The sequence below is a fragment of the Centrocercus urophasianus genome, unplaced genomic scaffold (genome assembly GCF_019232065.1).
Source record: "Centrocercus urophasianus isolate 14NV4802_14NV808 unplaced genomic scaffold, USGS_Curo_1.0 seq_12, whole genome shotgun sequence".
In the NCBI taxonomy this organism is placed as follows: Eukaryota; Metazoa; Chordata; class Aves; order Galliformes; family Phasianidae; genus Centrocercus; species Centrocercus urophasianus.
In genome coordinates, this window is record NW_024884364.1 from 32,992,872 (window position 1) to 33,009,746 (window position 16,875).

The 16,875-nt window shown below is 41.3% G+C and overlaps 1 protein-coding gene across 1 annotated transcript; it reads right to left on the minus strand.

Annotated features, from left to right (window-relative positions):
* Window positions 1–3,315: 3,315 nt before the first annotated feature.
* On the minus strand, window positions 3,316–16,003 carry TMPRSS3 (transmembrane serine protease 3). Its single transcript, XM_042810502.1, has 13 exons — window positions 15,986–16,003; window positions 14,755–14,896; window positions 13,229–13,339; window positions 12,286–12,402; window positions 11,476–11,599; window positions 10,411–10,536; window positions 9,816–9,859; window positions 9,122–9,287; window positions 8,408–8,577; window positions 6,283–6,378; window positions 5,037–5,179; window positions 4,227–4,379; window positions 3,316–3,426 (listed from the first exon to the last, which is right to left on the minus strand). The coding sequence occupies exons 1-13, from the start codon at window positions 16,001–16,003 to the stop codon at window positions 3,316–3,318; spliced, it is 1,521 nt and encodes a 506-aa protein (XP_042666436.1).
* Between the last annotated feature and the right edge of the window lie 872 nt (window positions 16,004–16,875).

Sequence of the window (16,875 nt, forward strand, 5' to 3'; positions counted from 1 at the left end):
AAAGAACAGGCACGTGGTTGTATCATCTCTTTGAAAAGGTACTTTATTGTCTACTAGTTCATTCCCTAGAGACCACCTCATTGATCCTACCTCTCTTTAAATGAAAGAGAGATGGAAATGGCCATCTCTGTAACAAAACTCTTCCCACAGTAAATGTTCTAAACCTCTGTGTATCTCCACCTGGCTTAGCACAAAGAAATATGTTAGTACTGTGATTAAAGTTATTTTTAAACCTCTGGCATTCTTATTAATGGCGTAGGTTGGGGTAGGAAAATCCAGCTTTTTGGAGTGACTCTTTTGTGATTACATTCTTCCTCTACCTGAGACACCATGGGAAGGGCCATGACAAGTAAAGATCTGCAGCTCTGAGATCTTGGGCATCCATCATTGATGATCATTGATTTAGGGGATAATGTGCCTTCTTGTCTGGAAGACTTCTCCATGGTTTACAGTGGACTTCTCTAAAATATAAAGCAGAGCACAGTGGATGTAGTCTTTTTATGGAAATAGAATAATTCAAAAGGATTTTTCAGGGGTATTTTCAGAAATAATGAAATAACTAATCCATGAACTGAGAGCAATCCCCTCATCTCCAGACTGCTGACAATATCATATATGCGCCATACTGTGGCAGTGAAAGTGTTATGAAAACAAGCACTGAGCAATAAAACACTTCTGAAAACCTATTAGTTACACAAGGATTCAGCATATTTCATTTTAAGCCTGTCAAAGTTCTTTCAAGTTGAAATTTCCCATTTTATTCCAAGTTTTGTGTCAGATTTGCAATGGCACTTCCCTCTTGCTTCCAACATGATGTCCCTGGAACTGTTATTCCTACAGCACTGCAGGTCTTTTAGCCACACAGAAGGGTACTGGTGCAGTGACCTCTGGGTATAAACTCAGTGTTCTCAGAGCAGTGGGGAGGTTGCCAGTTCATGCTGGTTTACTGTTCGCTCTCAATTTACAGCCAATGTGTTGCAGTGAGAAAGCAGTTCTCATTTCACCAGTGCTTTCTTGCAGCTGTGTGGGGTGGCATTTGTGATACAGATACTGATTTACAGGCAAACAAAACTGCCTCCAAAACCACATATCAAGCAGATCAGCAGCATGTGATCACCTGATAAGATCAGTTTTGGCTGGTACTGAAAATTTCTGACAACATTATGTGTTATTCAGCCTACCTAGCCCCTAGAACTCAATTCTAATAACTTGCATCCCAGGATTTTAACAAAGAACAAGTACAAAATGATGAGGCATTTTTCAACATAACAAGACGTTGTTGTATTAACATGGCTTGTAAAACAGGAAACCACAGCAGCACTTCAGCTCCTCTTTTCTTTAAGGCTGTTCAGCGATCTCAGAGTTTTTCAGTAGTTACAGTCTGTACATTGCTCATTTCCAAGCTATTTACAGCAACAAAATACTTAAGAATTCCACTTTAGGGACTTTGCTCACATCCACATGATGTAAGACTTGAATCCTATGATTTTTTTTCTAACAAGAGTTGAACATACTTGCCAAATGTGTGCCAAAACTGCCAACTGCTTGCTTCCTACTTGCTTTACGGCTATAATGAAAGCTGCTGGTACCTGCAAAGCAGCTTGAGCTTTACATGTGGATATTTTCAGGAAAAAAAGTATTTTTGTTGCTTGATCCTTGGAAGAGAAGTATCAAAATAGTAGGAAGCAACCTGATCTGAAGTTCCTGTAGTCTTGTACACACGGTGCCTGCAAAATGTTATTGCAGCTTTCTGGATTATCAGTTTTAGCACTTTTTTGATATGTGAAATTACTAGCTGACAGTGAATGCACACACCTATCACCCTGAATGAAACTGCCTCATCCATCTAAAAGAGGCTAAATGTGCATCAGTTTTCCTTAAGTACAGTTACCAGTACAAAAAAAAAAAATGATTAAAAGTAGCCCATGAAGATACAGAGCTCAGAGCAGGTGTCCAGAAGAGTGTGGTAGGTCCTTCTGTGGGGGAGCATGGATGTCCCAAAGCCCAGCAAGTCAACATGCCCTTCAGGTCTGCAACTCTTCTCTCTAGAAAGCAAAACCAATAATGTATGTATTCTGCTTGCTTCCGTTTGAACCAATGGCACCACGGGTCTGCTGGAGCCAATTCTGCCATCTGAATGGTTGTGCTTGTTCTTCACAAAAATACACCGTCTCCTCCTGATGGGGTGCAACTCCCATCACACGTACTGTGAAACTGAGGAAATGCCATCGGCTTCTCTCACCACTTGAGTTCACTGATTGCTAACTTTGTGTAGGCTGAGACAGGAACAGAAGATTCGAAAAGAATTATGGTTATGGGGGATGGTGGAATATATTAGCAACAGCAGCAGACACTGTGCGTGGGATAGTGCATACAAGGAGCTAAGTAAGATTTGAAGGGGTTTGTTTTGTTTCTTCTTAGTTGTTCCATTGCTGCTTTCTTTCTCTTTTTTTTTTTCCATTTTTCTTTCTCCTGGGGTGGGAATCTTTCATGCCTAAAAAGCTAAAGCATAGTAGATCTCAGATGGTAATGTATGTAGACCAATGGTACTCCCATTCTGCACTACAAACTTTGCTTCCTCCCCTAGCACTTCAAAATGGAAGCAAGAGAAACTACGCTCACAATGTTGGATGAACACTTTGATAAGCAACATCACCTAACTTTCACTCCTAGAGGAAATCAGTAGAAAACTTTCCATTGCCCTCACAAGAGAAAGTCATCAACAAAATATTTGCATGCTCCCAAAAATCTGCAAGGCAGAAGCGCTTACCTCGGGGTTTAGACTAGGAAATGGAAGATCAGAAAATGCAAATACCTTCTCTTTGATTATGCCTGGCATTACATGAGCAGTCCTGAGAGTTGAACTGTCGCAGTGTCAATTTCCAGAAAGAAAGCATTTAAAAGGCAAGCTGATGACCAAGCTCCTTATCTTGCTATTTTACATCTCTTAGATCAAAATGGATCCCTCTCCCATCCTCTTTGGTAAGCCTTAACTACAATAGTTAAGTTAGTGTGAAGAACATAAAGGAACTTCTGAAAATACCAAATGAACCCCAATCCATGGTGTGCAATAGCAGCTAAGAGCAGATCAGAACTGTGGTCTTGTTTTCAAAGTTCACATTACATTATCTTTACTTTCTTTTGGTTTCTTTCAGATTGTACTACAAAGTGTCTGTGTTTCTGTGCTGCAACTGACAATCTTTTTGAGGAGGATGAATAAATGTCTAATCTGAAGGATGTCCCTGTGAAAAATTATGACTTGTTAGCATCTAGCCAAACAAATATTAAAGTGCATTTTTTTCCCTCTTGATTACTTCACCATATATGACATTCATCTGAAATGTCTTCACTTATCTTGAATATGCAAAATGCCAGCCATTTCTGGAACCTATGGTTAGATGTAGGGGAAACACAATGCCAAAGATACTGAAGGGAAAGGAGGGGAAGAATACCAGAGGTCTGAAAGCTTTGGGCATGTTATCCTGTCTTCTCTAGCTTTGTCAAGTGGCAGATGGGCAGTGTGATAGTGTTAACTTTTGCATGTAATACAGACTGTGAAAACAGCATGTCATGCAGTATACAGACTGAGTTGATCTAAGACTGCACACATAATCTCGTTTTTTGCACACGTAATCTTGTTGAATTTTCTCATTTGAGAGTGCTTGACATTAGTACTTCAGATTATAGAGCAAGTCTAGCCTATTTCATAAGCAAGATGAGGCAGGAGTGATTCCATCACACGGCACTGTGGCAGTACAGGCAGGTGTTAGGACTGGAAGTCATGCTGCTGCTGCTGGCACATCACCACTGCTATTCACTCATTCATTCATTCATTTGCTCATTCATTCATTTCAGTAAATTGGGTGCTGGAATAGCAGCACTGGTGCCTCTGTCCTCTCTGTGCTGCTTTGGTGCTTGGAGTAGTTTTATCTTGGTAGGAGAATGACACGTAAGAGCCAGCTTACCTGTGAGCTGTGACTCACCCAGGTAGGTGAAGGTGGCTGCAGCATCCCCACACTTCTTTGCCTCTGCTTTCCTCTCAGCCAACACCTTCTCTCCCCACTCCCAACACCTTCTCTCCCCACTCAGCTTCTACAGGACAAACTCACTCTTGTGTCACACACTGCCATACAGCAAAAGTCATCTGTGACAAATATAGGATGAATCCTATGTGGAACAGGTGAAGCAAAGCTACAGCTGGAGATGGAGACAGGGCAAAACCACACCTCCATCTGCTCATGTATCCAGCCCAGGAAGGAGGTAGTTCGGCTGTAGACACCAGGCTTGTTTGCTTCTGCACAGCCCACTCCAAAGCTGGTGGTTCCCACCAACTTCCAGATACTCATATCTTCACATGCTAAAGGGCCCCCACTGTCTCCCTGGAGAACAAAGAATTAAGACAAATGTCAGTGCCTCAGACACTTAAATGAAAACTTGTGCACTTCACGCCGTGGTTTCATCTTGTCCCTTGTGTGATTGTGTCTGGGTAACTCTGGTAACTTTGCCCCTCATTCATGACTAGCTAGGTGAGCCTGCGTTACTGTGTGTGGGGCTGAATTATTGGCAATCCACTGATACTCAAATCCTTTTTTCCATCCCTCTGCCTCTACATTTTCCAAAGTTCCACACTTCTTATCTTCTCATGTATGCTTTGGCTGCTTTTCACTATGGGGTTTCTGCACCTTGCAGGTCTCCAGAACTGCTCACAGTGCAATTCAGTGCAGTGCAGAGGCCATCGTCAGGGCAAGGAAAGGATGGTACCACACTGTAGCACATACAAGAAATTTAAAAACGTCTTAAGTAAATTTGGCTTCAAAAGTAGCAGATATGGCCCGCAGAAGAAAGGTAAAGAGAGAATTGTAGTGCATGAATGTGTGCACAGTCAGTGGCTTGTATTCATGGTGAACAGAGTAAATGGTACAAGAAAACAAATATTTGTCCAAGAAAAGCCTGGGAGTGCCTTCTGATAGCTTATCACTCATGTTTTTCCATCACTGCTGTTAATGAGCACACTTGCAGTTTGGAAACTTCCATACCTGGCAGGTGTCCACCCCTCCCTTTAGGAAACCCGCACAAAGCATTGAAGAGGTTATGATCCCACCATAGACATCTCTGTGATTGCAAATTCTATTAGAAATCAAGGGAACACCTGCGTAATTCATGGTTTCAGATGTATCACCTGTTCAAAAACAGAACAAAACCAAAAACTAACAAACGTTGAAAGTAATCTCTATCGTTGAAAGTAATCTCTACTGAAACACAGAAGATGCTTTACAATACGAACTGGCAAGCAAGAGTGAGAGAAATGTAGTTATAATGAAAATGTAATGTAAGTCTCATCACGTACATAATCTGGTAACTAGTGACTGCATAGAGCTGGGCATTATCATAGTGTGTAATAAAAATTGGTGAGCTGTATGTTTCTACTTCAATTGTGAACTTAAAAGCTATTTGGGTGCTGTCTTCTAATTCTAGTGCACAGATTTGTTTTGAATTTAGTCTCTGTTCTATTCATCAACAAATCACCTGCAAACATCTGTTTTATTTTACAAGTGTTCATCAGAGTCTCAGTGAATCGTATCCACAAACAGGAGCACTTGCACACTATCCTTCCAATTTAGATCTCATCTTTTTATGTGGTAAACATTGCTTTTTCTTTTTTCCCGCCTTTTGCTATTATCTATTATTTTGTTCCCTGAATAACGGGAACATTTTAAATGAGACAAATGAAGAATGAATAAAGAACAATGACATGAACATTCAAGCACTCCAAAGTGAGTCAGTACATATTATTGACTAACGTAACCCACGAGTCATGCTAAAAATAAAATATTCCCTTTTGTTTGTAACATAATTCACAAATCTAATTTCTGTATCATCCAACTCGCCTGAAAATAGACATGCTCTCTCTTGAAAAAATGAATGCTTGATTCTTGCATTTCTGCTCTGCTTTGTGTGCTTGAAGTTATAAAAAAACATGAGAGGTTGGAGGGTGCTCTGCCTAGATGGTACTGCACCTACATGTGGTTTTCATCCTTTTCATAGAGTGTATCCATTCATTCCTCATGTTAAGAGTTAGTTCAGCACTTTTGTCTCATATTCCCCCCATATTGCAAAAGACTGAATTCCCTTTCCAGGGTGACCATAAAATGTAGAGATATGTCATCTTCTTCCCCTCAGATATCCCAGACAATTTAATGATGATCAATTGCTCCAGCCAAATCCTATACTCTGTGTGAGATACTTTCATGTACTGTAACTGACAGCAGACATTTAAAATACCTCCTTCAACAGTTGCTCCCCATCCTGATACCCAACACATTTTTCCTTCTGGGAACTGTTCACCAAAATTAGGCAGACAAATTGGCTCTATGTGACCTAGTTAAAAAAGACAAAAAAAAAAAAAAAAAAAAAAGTAGAGAGAGAGAGAACAAGAGAGAGAAAGGAGAATCATTTTCAAAATTTGACACAAAGTCAAAGCTTGAGTAAATCTTTCAGGATATGGCTTGCAATGAAATTTCTAAGAAAACTATCCACTCACCAAATAAAGAAACTCAGTAGTTCATAGAATCATAAAATCACAGAATCTTAGAACCATTATGGTTGGAAAAGACCTCTGAGACCACCTAGTCCAACCACCAGCCCATCTCCACCATGTCCACTAACCATGGCCCTTAGTGCCACATTCACATGGTTCTTGAACACTTCTGGGGACAGTGACTCTGTCTTCTCCCTGGGCAGCCCTTGCCACTGCCTCACCACTCTTTCAGAGAATAATTTTTTCCTAATACCCTATCTTCTATAAGTTTTGTCTTATGGCCAAATACCTACAGCTTGCTTAGTTTTCATCAAGAAGGAAGTAATAAAAGAGGTGTTGGATTGTCAATAAAGTGAAGAATGAGTAAATAAGAAATACATCTTGTACTCAGCTGATGGATACAGAGAATTGAGACCCCATGGCACGCTGCTCTGCCAGAGAAAAGGGCCATGGTTAGCTGTAACATGACTGGTATAGTACCTTGTGATGTGTTTTGTGCAGTGGCATGTGAAAAGAGCTGTAAGCATGCATTACTGAAGTCTTCTGAAAGGGCAGCACGATGTCTGGGGTACTCTTTTCTTCCTGTCCATGTACTCATAGACCTAGAGTACCTCTGTGCTCTGTGGTACTGAATGTGGTACTGGTACTGTGGTACTAACAAACAGTTAGTGTTTGATGTCCATCGGGATGAACTACAAGCTATCGAGGTGGCCTAGCACTGCACAAAGGGAGGGAACATATGATGTTATAGTGGGTAATTCCTAGCACTACCCTTCTCCACTATGCAATGATTCCAGCTAAAAGCATCGAGCCTACAAGGCTCCCCAGGCTGCCCCTTGTCCTCACTTCAGATGCAGAGCTTTTCCTGTTCTTGGCAGGCTCACAATCTTGATCCTGAGCAAAAGAAAACAGCAGTGGCAGAAATTTCAAAGAGAACAAATTCAAGGTGAATTTTCGTCTAAACTGGAAGTTGGAAAGATTTAATAGAATAGAATCATAGAATCACTGTATGGCTTCAGTTGGAAGGGATCTTAAAGGCCATCTAGTTACACTCTTCCTGCTGTGGGCAATTTCAGGAGTATTGATTTAGGAATGGACAATCTAGATGCACCGGGGAGCCAGTCCACCATGGCAGAAAGAGCTCACATTGAATAGGAAATACTGGTAGGTGATAATTTATATTCATGCAGTATTATTACAAATTATTTCAACTCACTGATTAGTGTCAGCCATAGACAGCATCCTACTAAGAAAATAAGACTGGTTTCAATTCAAAAGCACTGTTTGTATTGTGTTGGCTTCTCTTTGAAATTTAAAATTGATTTTCAGCTTTGGGCACTGCTGGACCTCTCTATACTCACAGAAATAAGGATATAGTAAAAATCTCTGTGATGTCCAAGAAAAATCAGGTGGGATGTATATTTTAGAAAGGAAAAATTATTTAGAAAGAATGAAGTTAATATTTGCCTATTATTAAATGCCTTCAGCAAGCCAACACCAGAATGAATTGGAAACCTGCAGTGCCTGTGATCACACTGTACCTCTGTACCTGAATACGGAGTACAAGTGTTTCTGGTGTTGGGGCTGGAAAGGCTTTCTGCTGCCATGTGGAGACAGTACTTGGAACAGTAGCTAAGGCTCATGCTATGACTGCTGGTGAGCAAGGGGAAATAAGCCAGTGCCATTTGGGTAGGGACCCCTTGCCATCACAGCAGCAGGCTCACTACATTTATGCTGCTCTTCTCTCAATGTTTTTAGAGGCAGTGAGAATGCACCCAGATGGCCTGTGTCAGACCAAAAGAACTTCCCAGTCCGTGCTCTTAGCTAGAGAAGTGAGAAAATCAAGTGACAGCTCACACAATGAATTACCATTGAAAGCAAGCGGTGCTGCCAGTTTCATCAGTGCTATATCATTTCCCATGGTCTTGGGTTTATAATTTCGATGGTATATAATCTTTTCCACCGAATATGTGTGAACCTGGGTATCTTGCTGAGTCACAAAGCCAACTTGCACACTCCATGAGCTTGGTAAGTACAAGCTGAAATGAAGAGGTAGGGGAAAGTGAGAAACCTTTAAGAAAACTCTTAGGTTGTCATTTGTCTCCAAAGCTTACAAACTGATTGATCCTATTAAATTGAAAAGCGTCTTGTCATTTACTTAGGAGCTTCTGAGTACTTTAGTACTCACCAGCCAAGTAAAAAATTCCTCCTGAGCCATTAAATCACATGCAATGTAGAGAAATCAGTGATCTGAATTCTAAATAAATGATTTAACATTTATCAGTTGTTTAAGTTGATTTCCCAGGCAGCTGAGAGTTTCCAGAATTTCTGAAAATTGAGCTCTGTGATTTGAACACTTCTGTGGAGGATCCTTTTTCGTAAGGATTTGCACCGGTACAGAAAGAAGGAGAGACAGTTTAAATGCTATGGATAAAGTCTGTGAAATCAGGACCAGAAGGCAATCTCTTCTGCAGGTTTTTGAAGGACAAAGCTCAATGCTTGAGCCTTCTTCTGCAGTGTCTCCCAAGATGTGCTGCAAGTAGAGTCAGTGGGACACCTGAGTAAGACAAGTTAGAGACTTACTCGTAGACACAGTGTGCAGCTGTGATGATCCAGCGTGGGGTGATGACAGACCCTCCGCAGAGGTGGTGCCCATGGAACTGCAGGCTGACCTGCCAAGGCCACTGCTGGGGCAAGGATGCATTGCCTCCCACAATCCGCGGCCTGTAGCTGGCCCGCATCCCGCATGCTGTCAGAAAGCAAAGTTTACAGTCCATGGGGGAAACATGGGAACAGTTTCTGTGACCTTAGGAATTCTACTCCTAATCCTGCCAAGGCCAGGTGGTCTCTGCGGCAGGATCATCTGCAAGCCCATCTCCAACGCCCACTGACTTTTCATGTCCCAATTGGAAAACAAGCTGGCATGGACAGGTATGTATTGAAGTTCAGGAATTAAGACAGAATTTCCCTTTCCATGCCAAGGTGGCAAAGACTTTGAATTGTAGCACCAGATCATTTATCCAATGCACAATCCTTACATGTCTACTTCCTGCTATGATTTTCACTGAATCATTCTTGCTATGTGATACTCCAAATCTGCCCTCCAAGTCTACTCTGGACTCCTGAAGTTCTCTGAAATTTTATATAAGAAGTACAATTTTTCATTGCGTGTGAAAAACTGACAGTATTCCCCTGGGTATCCAATTCCTCCCCGCTCTTGCTCTGAAGTGGATGAAGGACAGGTTTTCATCTTATTCTCACTTTTGCTAATGCTTACCCAAACACTTTAAGATGACTACATTGCCAGAAGTGCATTCTTCCCTAAGATAAAGAGACAGTAAAGTATTAGATACAATTTAGGAATACCATTTTTTCCCTAGTACGTATGTTTACATAAATATAGAATTCCTATATTAAGAGAGACAAGAAGACAAGCACTCATCCAATCTACTTAAGGCATTTAACTGAAGCATGTAAGGAAGGAGCTTAGACACCATCAGGATTCTGCAGACCACTTGCTGTCCTGCTGAAGAGTGTTTCACTCTTCTGTGATGGGAGGTTACTTTTAGCACGTGATCTGTGTCTCCTTGGATCCATAGCTTGCTTCTCAGTGAAAAGCAACTAAAAAAAGCAAGCTGTTGTCAAGATAAAGAAGCACATAATGGAGGGGTTATATTCCCACTGGGAAACAGCTATGGGTCTCTAAACTCAAAGGAACTGCTTTATGTTAGAGAAAGATAAGTGCCTGGTGTCTATCCATTTTCTGTAAAGGGACTGTGGGACAGACAACTTTGTCAAATAGCTCATTAAATTCTTTCCGTCAATATGAACAACCTGGTTTTCTGTCATTCAACCAACAAGTTAAAGTGTACCTCAAGTTTGTTGCATTGTGCAGGGATGTCACTTGATCCATGGGTAACCAATGGCTGAGGGATACAAAATGTCTTTGAAACTGTTTTTCAACAGCAGCCACGGGCAGGTAACCTGAACTCACATAACTGCAAACAAAGCATAAATACAGCTTCATCAGACAGACTTCCAGTAATCCGCCTGAATAATTTGGTGCCTCTATTAGTGGAAACCAAGTGCAGCAGCCACAATTATCAGATTATGGCACTTGGTGAACTCATCCCACTCCTTCCAAGAAGTGCTTCTTATAATGCATGCATACTTCTTCCGGTACCATGTCAGAAGTCACACATACCAAGAGGTATTTAACTGGCAGAGAAAGTCAATTTTAATTCTAATGTTGTGCTAGAACTTCATTGTGACTGGATGGCAAGTATCTTCAGCAAGTGTCAACGGATGTCAGTGGGTGCCATGTTTTCCACATGGAGGAATTCAGTGACACGCCTTTGCTTCATACACACTTCCATGTGTCAGACGCTATTTTGTCAGACTGCCCCTCTTCTGCCATTTGTCACATGGCAACAGCATATAATGGGATATTGGTGGGAACGTTCAACCTCTGCCGCCATACCACCAACATCCATCTCTGATGTTGTGGGCCAACATCATAAAATAGGAGAGGCATTACTTTCTGAACAGACCTCACATATGATTTTTCTGCTGATATGGAAAATAAATGGAAAATGGTCATATGTTGCACAGTGCTTCTCAAACAGGTTGCAGTTACTGGGGAGACAGGTAGGATTCAGATACCCGCAACCCATAGGGAAGACTTAACAAAACCACTGCTGCTGCACTGCTGCAAATCCTGCCATCATCCAGGATTTACAGGAGCAATAGCTGGCATTTTCAGTGTGCAAATATTCATGACAGTTTCCCACATTATCCTCAATTATATTATTCACAAGTAAGGATTAAGTCCTTTTTTATTTTAAAGCACGGCCTCATGCAGGGTTTCATTAAGAAAATTGGAAATGTCAGAATTTGTTAAGAATGTCAAATGAATTCCTTCTGTTTTACATTCATACCTTGAGAAACCCAGGTGTTTACAGGTAGTATTTCCATACTCTGCCTTCCAGTCATCAGAACAGACTGTTCGCCACGATCCAGAGGTGAACACCTGCAGCACAGCTCTCTTGCCACTCAGCCTGACTTTGAGATTCAAAGGAAGAAAAGCCTGAGTGAGATGCAAAGAACCATTGGGACAATAACATGAGCACAGCTGTGTAATGCACCACTGTGGCATCCACATTTCCTGGCTCTTGAAGTTTTCACTACGTGTCTTTTTGATCGCTTCGATTCTTTAGCAGAACTTTTCTGTGCATTTTTGTTTTCTTAACTTTAAGGAAGGAATTAGTAGAGGAGTTTTTCCTTGCAAGTGTCCCTCTTGGTAATGTATTGAGGCACACTTATGATAGCAGTCAGGACAAAAAAGTCTGTGCTAATCACAAATCATAAAATATCCCAAGTTGGAAGGGACTTTCAAGGATCACTGAGTCCAGCTCTGGGCTGCACATAGGACCACCCAAAAATCAGACCATGTGTCTGAGAGCACTGTCCAGACACTCCTTGAACTCTGGCACTGGTGGCCGTGCCCACAGCCCCGTGCATCCCGTTCCCCGCCCACCGCCCTGTGGTGCAGCCCCTTTCCCTGACCCCCAGCTGCCCTCCCCTGACGCAGCTCCATGCCGTTCCCTCGGGCTTGTCGCTGTCACACAGAGCAGAGATTAGTCCATATTCCTCTGTCTCACTGAAATTCTTTACAACACATCTCTCTTAACAATGTGCCAGGCATTGCAGGAGAAGATAGCAGGGGTTTATAATCGCATCTGAATTACCACATCCATACTCATCTTCCCCTTCTTTACAGTTGAAGACACCATTGCACCTGGCTGATTTCTGGATACACTTGAAGGATGATCGGCAGCGAAACTTCCCAATGCAGTTGTATTGGACTGGCAAGAATGGAAGAAAACAAGGTGATGAAACACACATTCTTGCTTTCATTATCTGGCTGTATTTCTACCTTGCTGAGGTAAAGGCAACTCCTGTACTCTAGGAACTTCTGAAATACAACCCAGACGTTGCTACATGGTGCTGTTAAACTCATCCATTAGTAATGAATTGTAGGATGAAATAGCTTTGCTGCCTGTGCTGCCTCTTTCACAGCTACCTTAACCTAGTTTATGTTCCACACCAGGATAAGTTTCCAGTTGCTGTGAACCCTTACCAACAAAGCAAGGAGATCCTTACTCATTCCAGCTGTGGATATGAACCACTTTACCACCAACATATTTGTCACCTACCACTGGGTAGGACACACCTTCCAGTCACAATTGAACTTATCCTATGCTTTCTTTTCCTTCATATAGATTTGTTACAGGGGAAAGTTTTCTGAAACCAAACTGAAAGTACTGATTTACAAGACAAAACTATGCACGTTACCTTAAGTTCCCCTTGGCTTCTCAATTCTTAGAGCACGACTCAAGAGGAATCAGTGAAATTAAAGGAATCAGACTGGAGAGTTTTCTAAGTCCTACAGGCTCCCCTGTGTCCTAATTATTACGTCAGTCTTGTAATGAGTGCCAGATCTATTTTATTTGTACACGTAAATAAAATGTAAATCCATCGTTCCAGCAAGACGTTATACTTCAGTTAGCAAGTGGCAGTAGCAGGTTAATTCCATTCTAAGTAAAAACCTCATGAAAAATTAAGAATTAGAATGGTTAATTGAGAATGAATAACTAATGAATAACTTAATGAATAACTAATTGTACTCACCACCCAGGCCAGTGGCAACTGCTAGGATTACTACAAAGAATAAAGCACAGACGTATGGAAGGTATTTGGGGGAGGTTAATACTTGGCACATCGAAGGTGGTTCAATATCCCCTAGGAACCAAACAGAGATAACAGCTTCTATGAAGTTTAAACAGCTGGAGTTTGCAGTGAAAAGATTTTTCTAACATTAAGCTAGATGAAGCAGCAACTGCTGCATGCAATTCACAGTCATTCCTGTCCATGACATCTCCTGACCCTTGCCTGTACCATATCTGTGGTCCCAGTGCTCCCTCCAGCAGCAACCCCAGCTGCATGGTGCTCTGAGCGCAGTGTACAACCCCATGCAGCAGCTCCACTCTTACAGTGCTGTGGGAACACTCCTGTCAGGGAGGAAGAGGTGCTAAAGCTTTGAACGTGAGCAGGAATATTGGAAAGACAACATCTGTTAACAAATAGCATTCAAGGCAAGAAGGAAGAAAGTTTTGGACTTTGAAGAAGAGTTAATTGAAAACAGTAGAAAGCAAAAAACCATGGGACCTCCAAATTAGACGATAGCTTGAAAAAGTGTCAAAAAATGTGATCTGGAGGAAATTTTACTATAAAGGCAAGGAAAGAACCAAGTAATAGCTCTGTGCTGAGATTCAGTTTTCAAGGAAAAAGAGGCGTCTGAAGTTAAAATAGACACCAGCAGGAACTGCTGAATGCATTTCGTGAGCAGGAATGATCCTGTTCACCTCTGTAGCTGACCTCAACTTGGTAGCATTGTGATTCAGAGAAAAAAAAAACAATGGATCCCATTGAAAATAATGAATGATTCACTTGTGACAAACATATTCTGACATACAGAATGCAAAGTATGGGAAAATAGCCTACACAGCTTTCTCATGTATATACACAAGAGCTGGTAGAACCTTGTTGTCAATTTTAATCCATGCAGCTCTTAACCCCCTTCTTCAAGATTTGAATCTAAGATTAGCAGGAACTTAGAACCAGTCAAGGATGCTGAGTGTATCCCAGTGCTCATAGAATCACAGGTAAATCCCAACCCTCCCAAACCCTCCCTAAAGCTACTGAGCAACTGATTTTGACAATGGAGTTGGTGTCTGATATCCAAAATTTTACACAGCTGCAGTTAGTATATTTGCCATGAAACCTAAGGGAAGTAACCAACATGTTTGCTATTCCTCCTATAGATTGTTATATTGTGCATTCAGGTTTTTTTTTTAATGGGCTGAATTTCCAGTTTGGAAAAATTTCAAATAAGCCAATGAAAACAATGTCAGAAAAGCATGGGCAAATATCTGCTATGTGACAGAAGTGTGTGGATAATCTGTCTATAAAAAATGCTTGTGCATGCAAGCACAAGACAGAAGATGTCATCGCCTGCTGATATGGTGGCAAATCTCACGGCTGGGGGAGTGAAGTTGTGTTTCTTGTTCCTCCGAGTAATTGCTTTCTCTGAATGTGTGGGCAAGCTAATTAGCTGTTCAGATTACAAAGGTCAAAACGCTATGCAGCATCCCTACCAGATCCATCTGCACTGGGATCAACTCTCACTTGTATGCTGAAAAATCTTTTGAAGGAGAACTGAATTTCTGGTACTGGCGGTCCATCTTCTGTAATAGAGATGATTTCAAGACTTCCAGTAGTGGAATTTGCCCCTTGAGCCTGGCTCAACAGAAGAAATAATGAGACAATATTTAAGCAAATTATTTCTATTACCTCAAAAAATCTGACACTCTTCTTCTGATATGAAAGGATATTTTCTTCCTACTTCCATTGATAATTCTTCTTCCATGCAATGCAGATAAAAAATGAATCTGCAGACACACCTGCAAGAATACTACGTTTGCCCAAAATAAACCATTTCTTCATGATAAAAGAAACCATACTTCATGAGAGAAGCTCTTGCAATTAACTAACCAGCAACTACAGAAGTTAAATGATTTTCAGGTTTGTCTAAGCACGCGCAATAACTGTAGTTGACGACTGCGACAAATAATTGACTTTTTTTTTTCCCTTCATTTTCAACCTAACCTCTGTGAGGTGCTCTCTTTAATTGCAATCAGAAACAAGAGAGACGGAGAAGCACATTACATCTGTACAGTACCTGGCAGCAACCTCATGCTTGGGCAGAATGAATTTTAGCCCAGAAAACCCTTAATCTCTTCTCATACAGTGGAGAATTATTAAAACGGGCCACACCAGAACTCAAGGTAAGCCGCTTCAAAATTCTGTTTTCTAGCTTTAGTTCCAAGCACTATCAGTGACAAAAGGTATCAGGTTTTTGACCTCATGATGGTGTGAAATAGGTCCAGGATTGCTAAAGACAGTGGAGTTTGTAAGGTGTAAAAGCAGCACAAGTGCTTTTCAAAGCAGTCCCAGAAAATATTTATAGTGACACATTTTAGGCAAAGTGTATGTGTTTTGTTGGTGGCACTAATCTCTAACCACCAGGAATATCTCTTCACTTTTCAGCAGAGTTACAACGAGGTTTTGATAAAGTCCAATTTCCATTTCAATGACCATAAATTAAATTTCATATGTAGCCCACTGATTTTAAGGCAGATAAAAGGATGGTGTGCTGTATATGATTTTTAAGTATTTTTAATACTCTTCTACCCTTAAAATCCTCCTAACTGGTGCATAAGTTGTTCATCTGTAAGTAAAACAGCATTGAGAAGTATAAACGACATGAGAGATAAACATAGACACGTCTTCTTTAGAGGACACGCGCCCTCCCAAAGCTTCACTCACCTCTTCCTGAGAAGTCATAGTTAAAAGCAAAACTGTTTTCTCTCTTCATCATCAAAAGAAGCCAAAAGGAAGTCCTGAGGTTGCTAAGCCAGCCCACTCTGAGAGGTTTCCCAAGCCCCCTGGGCCACCCGTTCAGCCACTGGTCACAGGCAGCTTTGTGGAGATGGCTGTGAAATCCAACCTGGGGATGGATATCAGGTAGCTTCGGATGGCATGGCTACGGAAAGGGGGGAGATAAAAATTCAGCACGTGTTTTAATCATCCTAAGAGCGTAAAGTAATATTGCAGTATTTGCAAACCTTTCTGTAACCTTCCATGGGAAGAAATACTGCTGAAGTTAAACCATGCAGGCTCGTGCTTGCTCATCTTTCATCAAAAACTGTGTAGTGGAGGAGTCTGCCTGCAGCCCTGAGTGGCAGCAGGGAGAGGCCCAGGTGTTTCTTCATGTTGTCACACAGAGCCCTTGGATGATGCTGCTCCTTCTTCACTTCCTTACCCTTTGCTGTGTGCTCATAGCAGACAGCACATTTAAACCGGGGTTCTGGGGAAAAAAAAAACACACACACATATGTTAATTGTGGATAACTTCCATTATCAGACATCGCACAATCTTTTGGAAATGCTTTGCAAGTGGTAACTCATTCCTGAAAACAGTGTGCCTGTACTGAGAGTGTTGTATCAGCTTATTTGTAGTCTGGTTTTAGAAAATGAAAATGTATGTTCAGCTTTGCAAAACACTCAAAAGTAGTCCTAATTCAGCTTGCGGTTTTTCAGTAAATAGAGAGATGTTGCCAAAGGGAGGGTGGAGGGAAGAAGGAGAAAGAGAGCTAAAGTAAAAGCTAGTGGTAGTGTAAGTGAAACAAGAGTCCTTAGAGACCATGGAAGAAAAG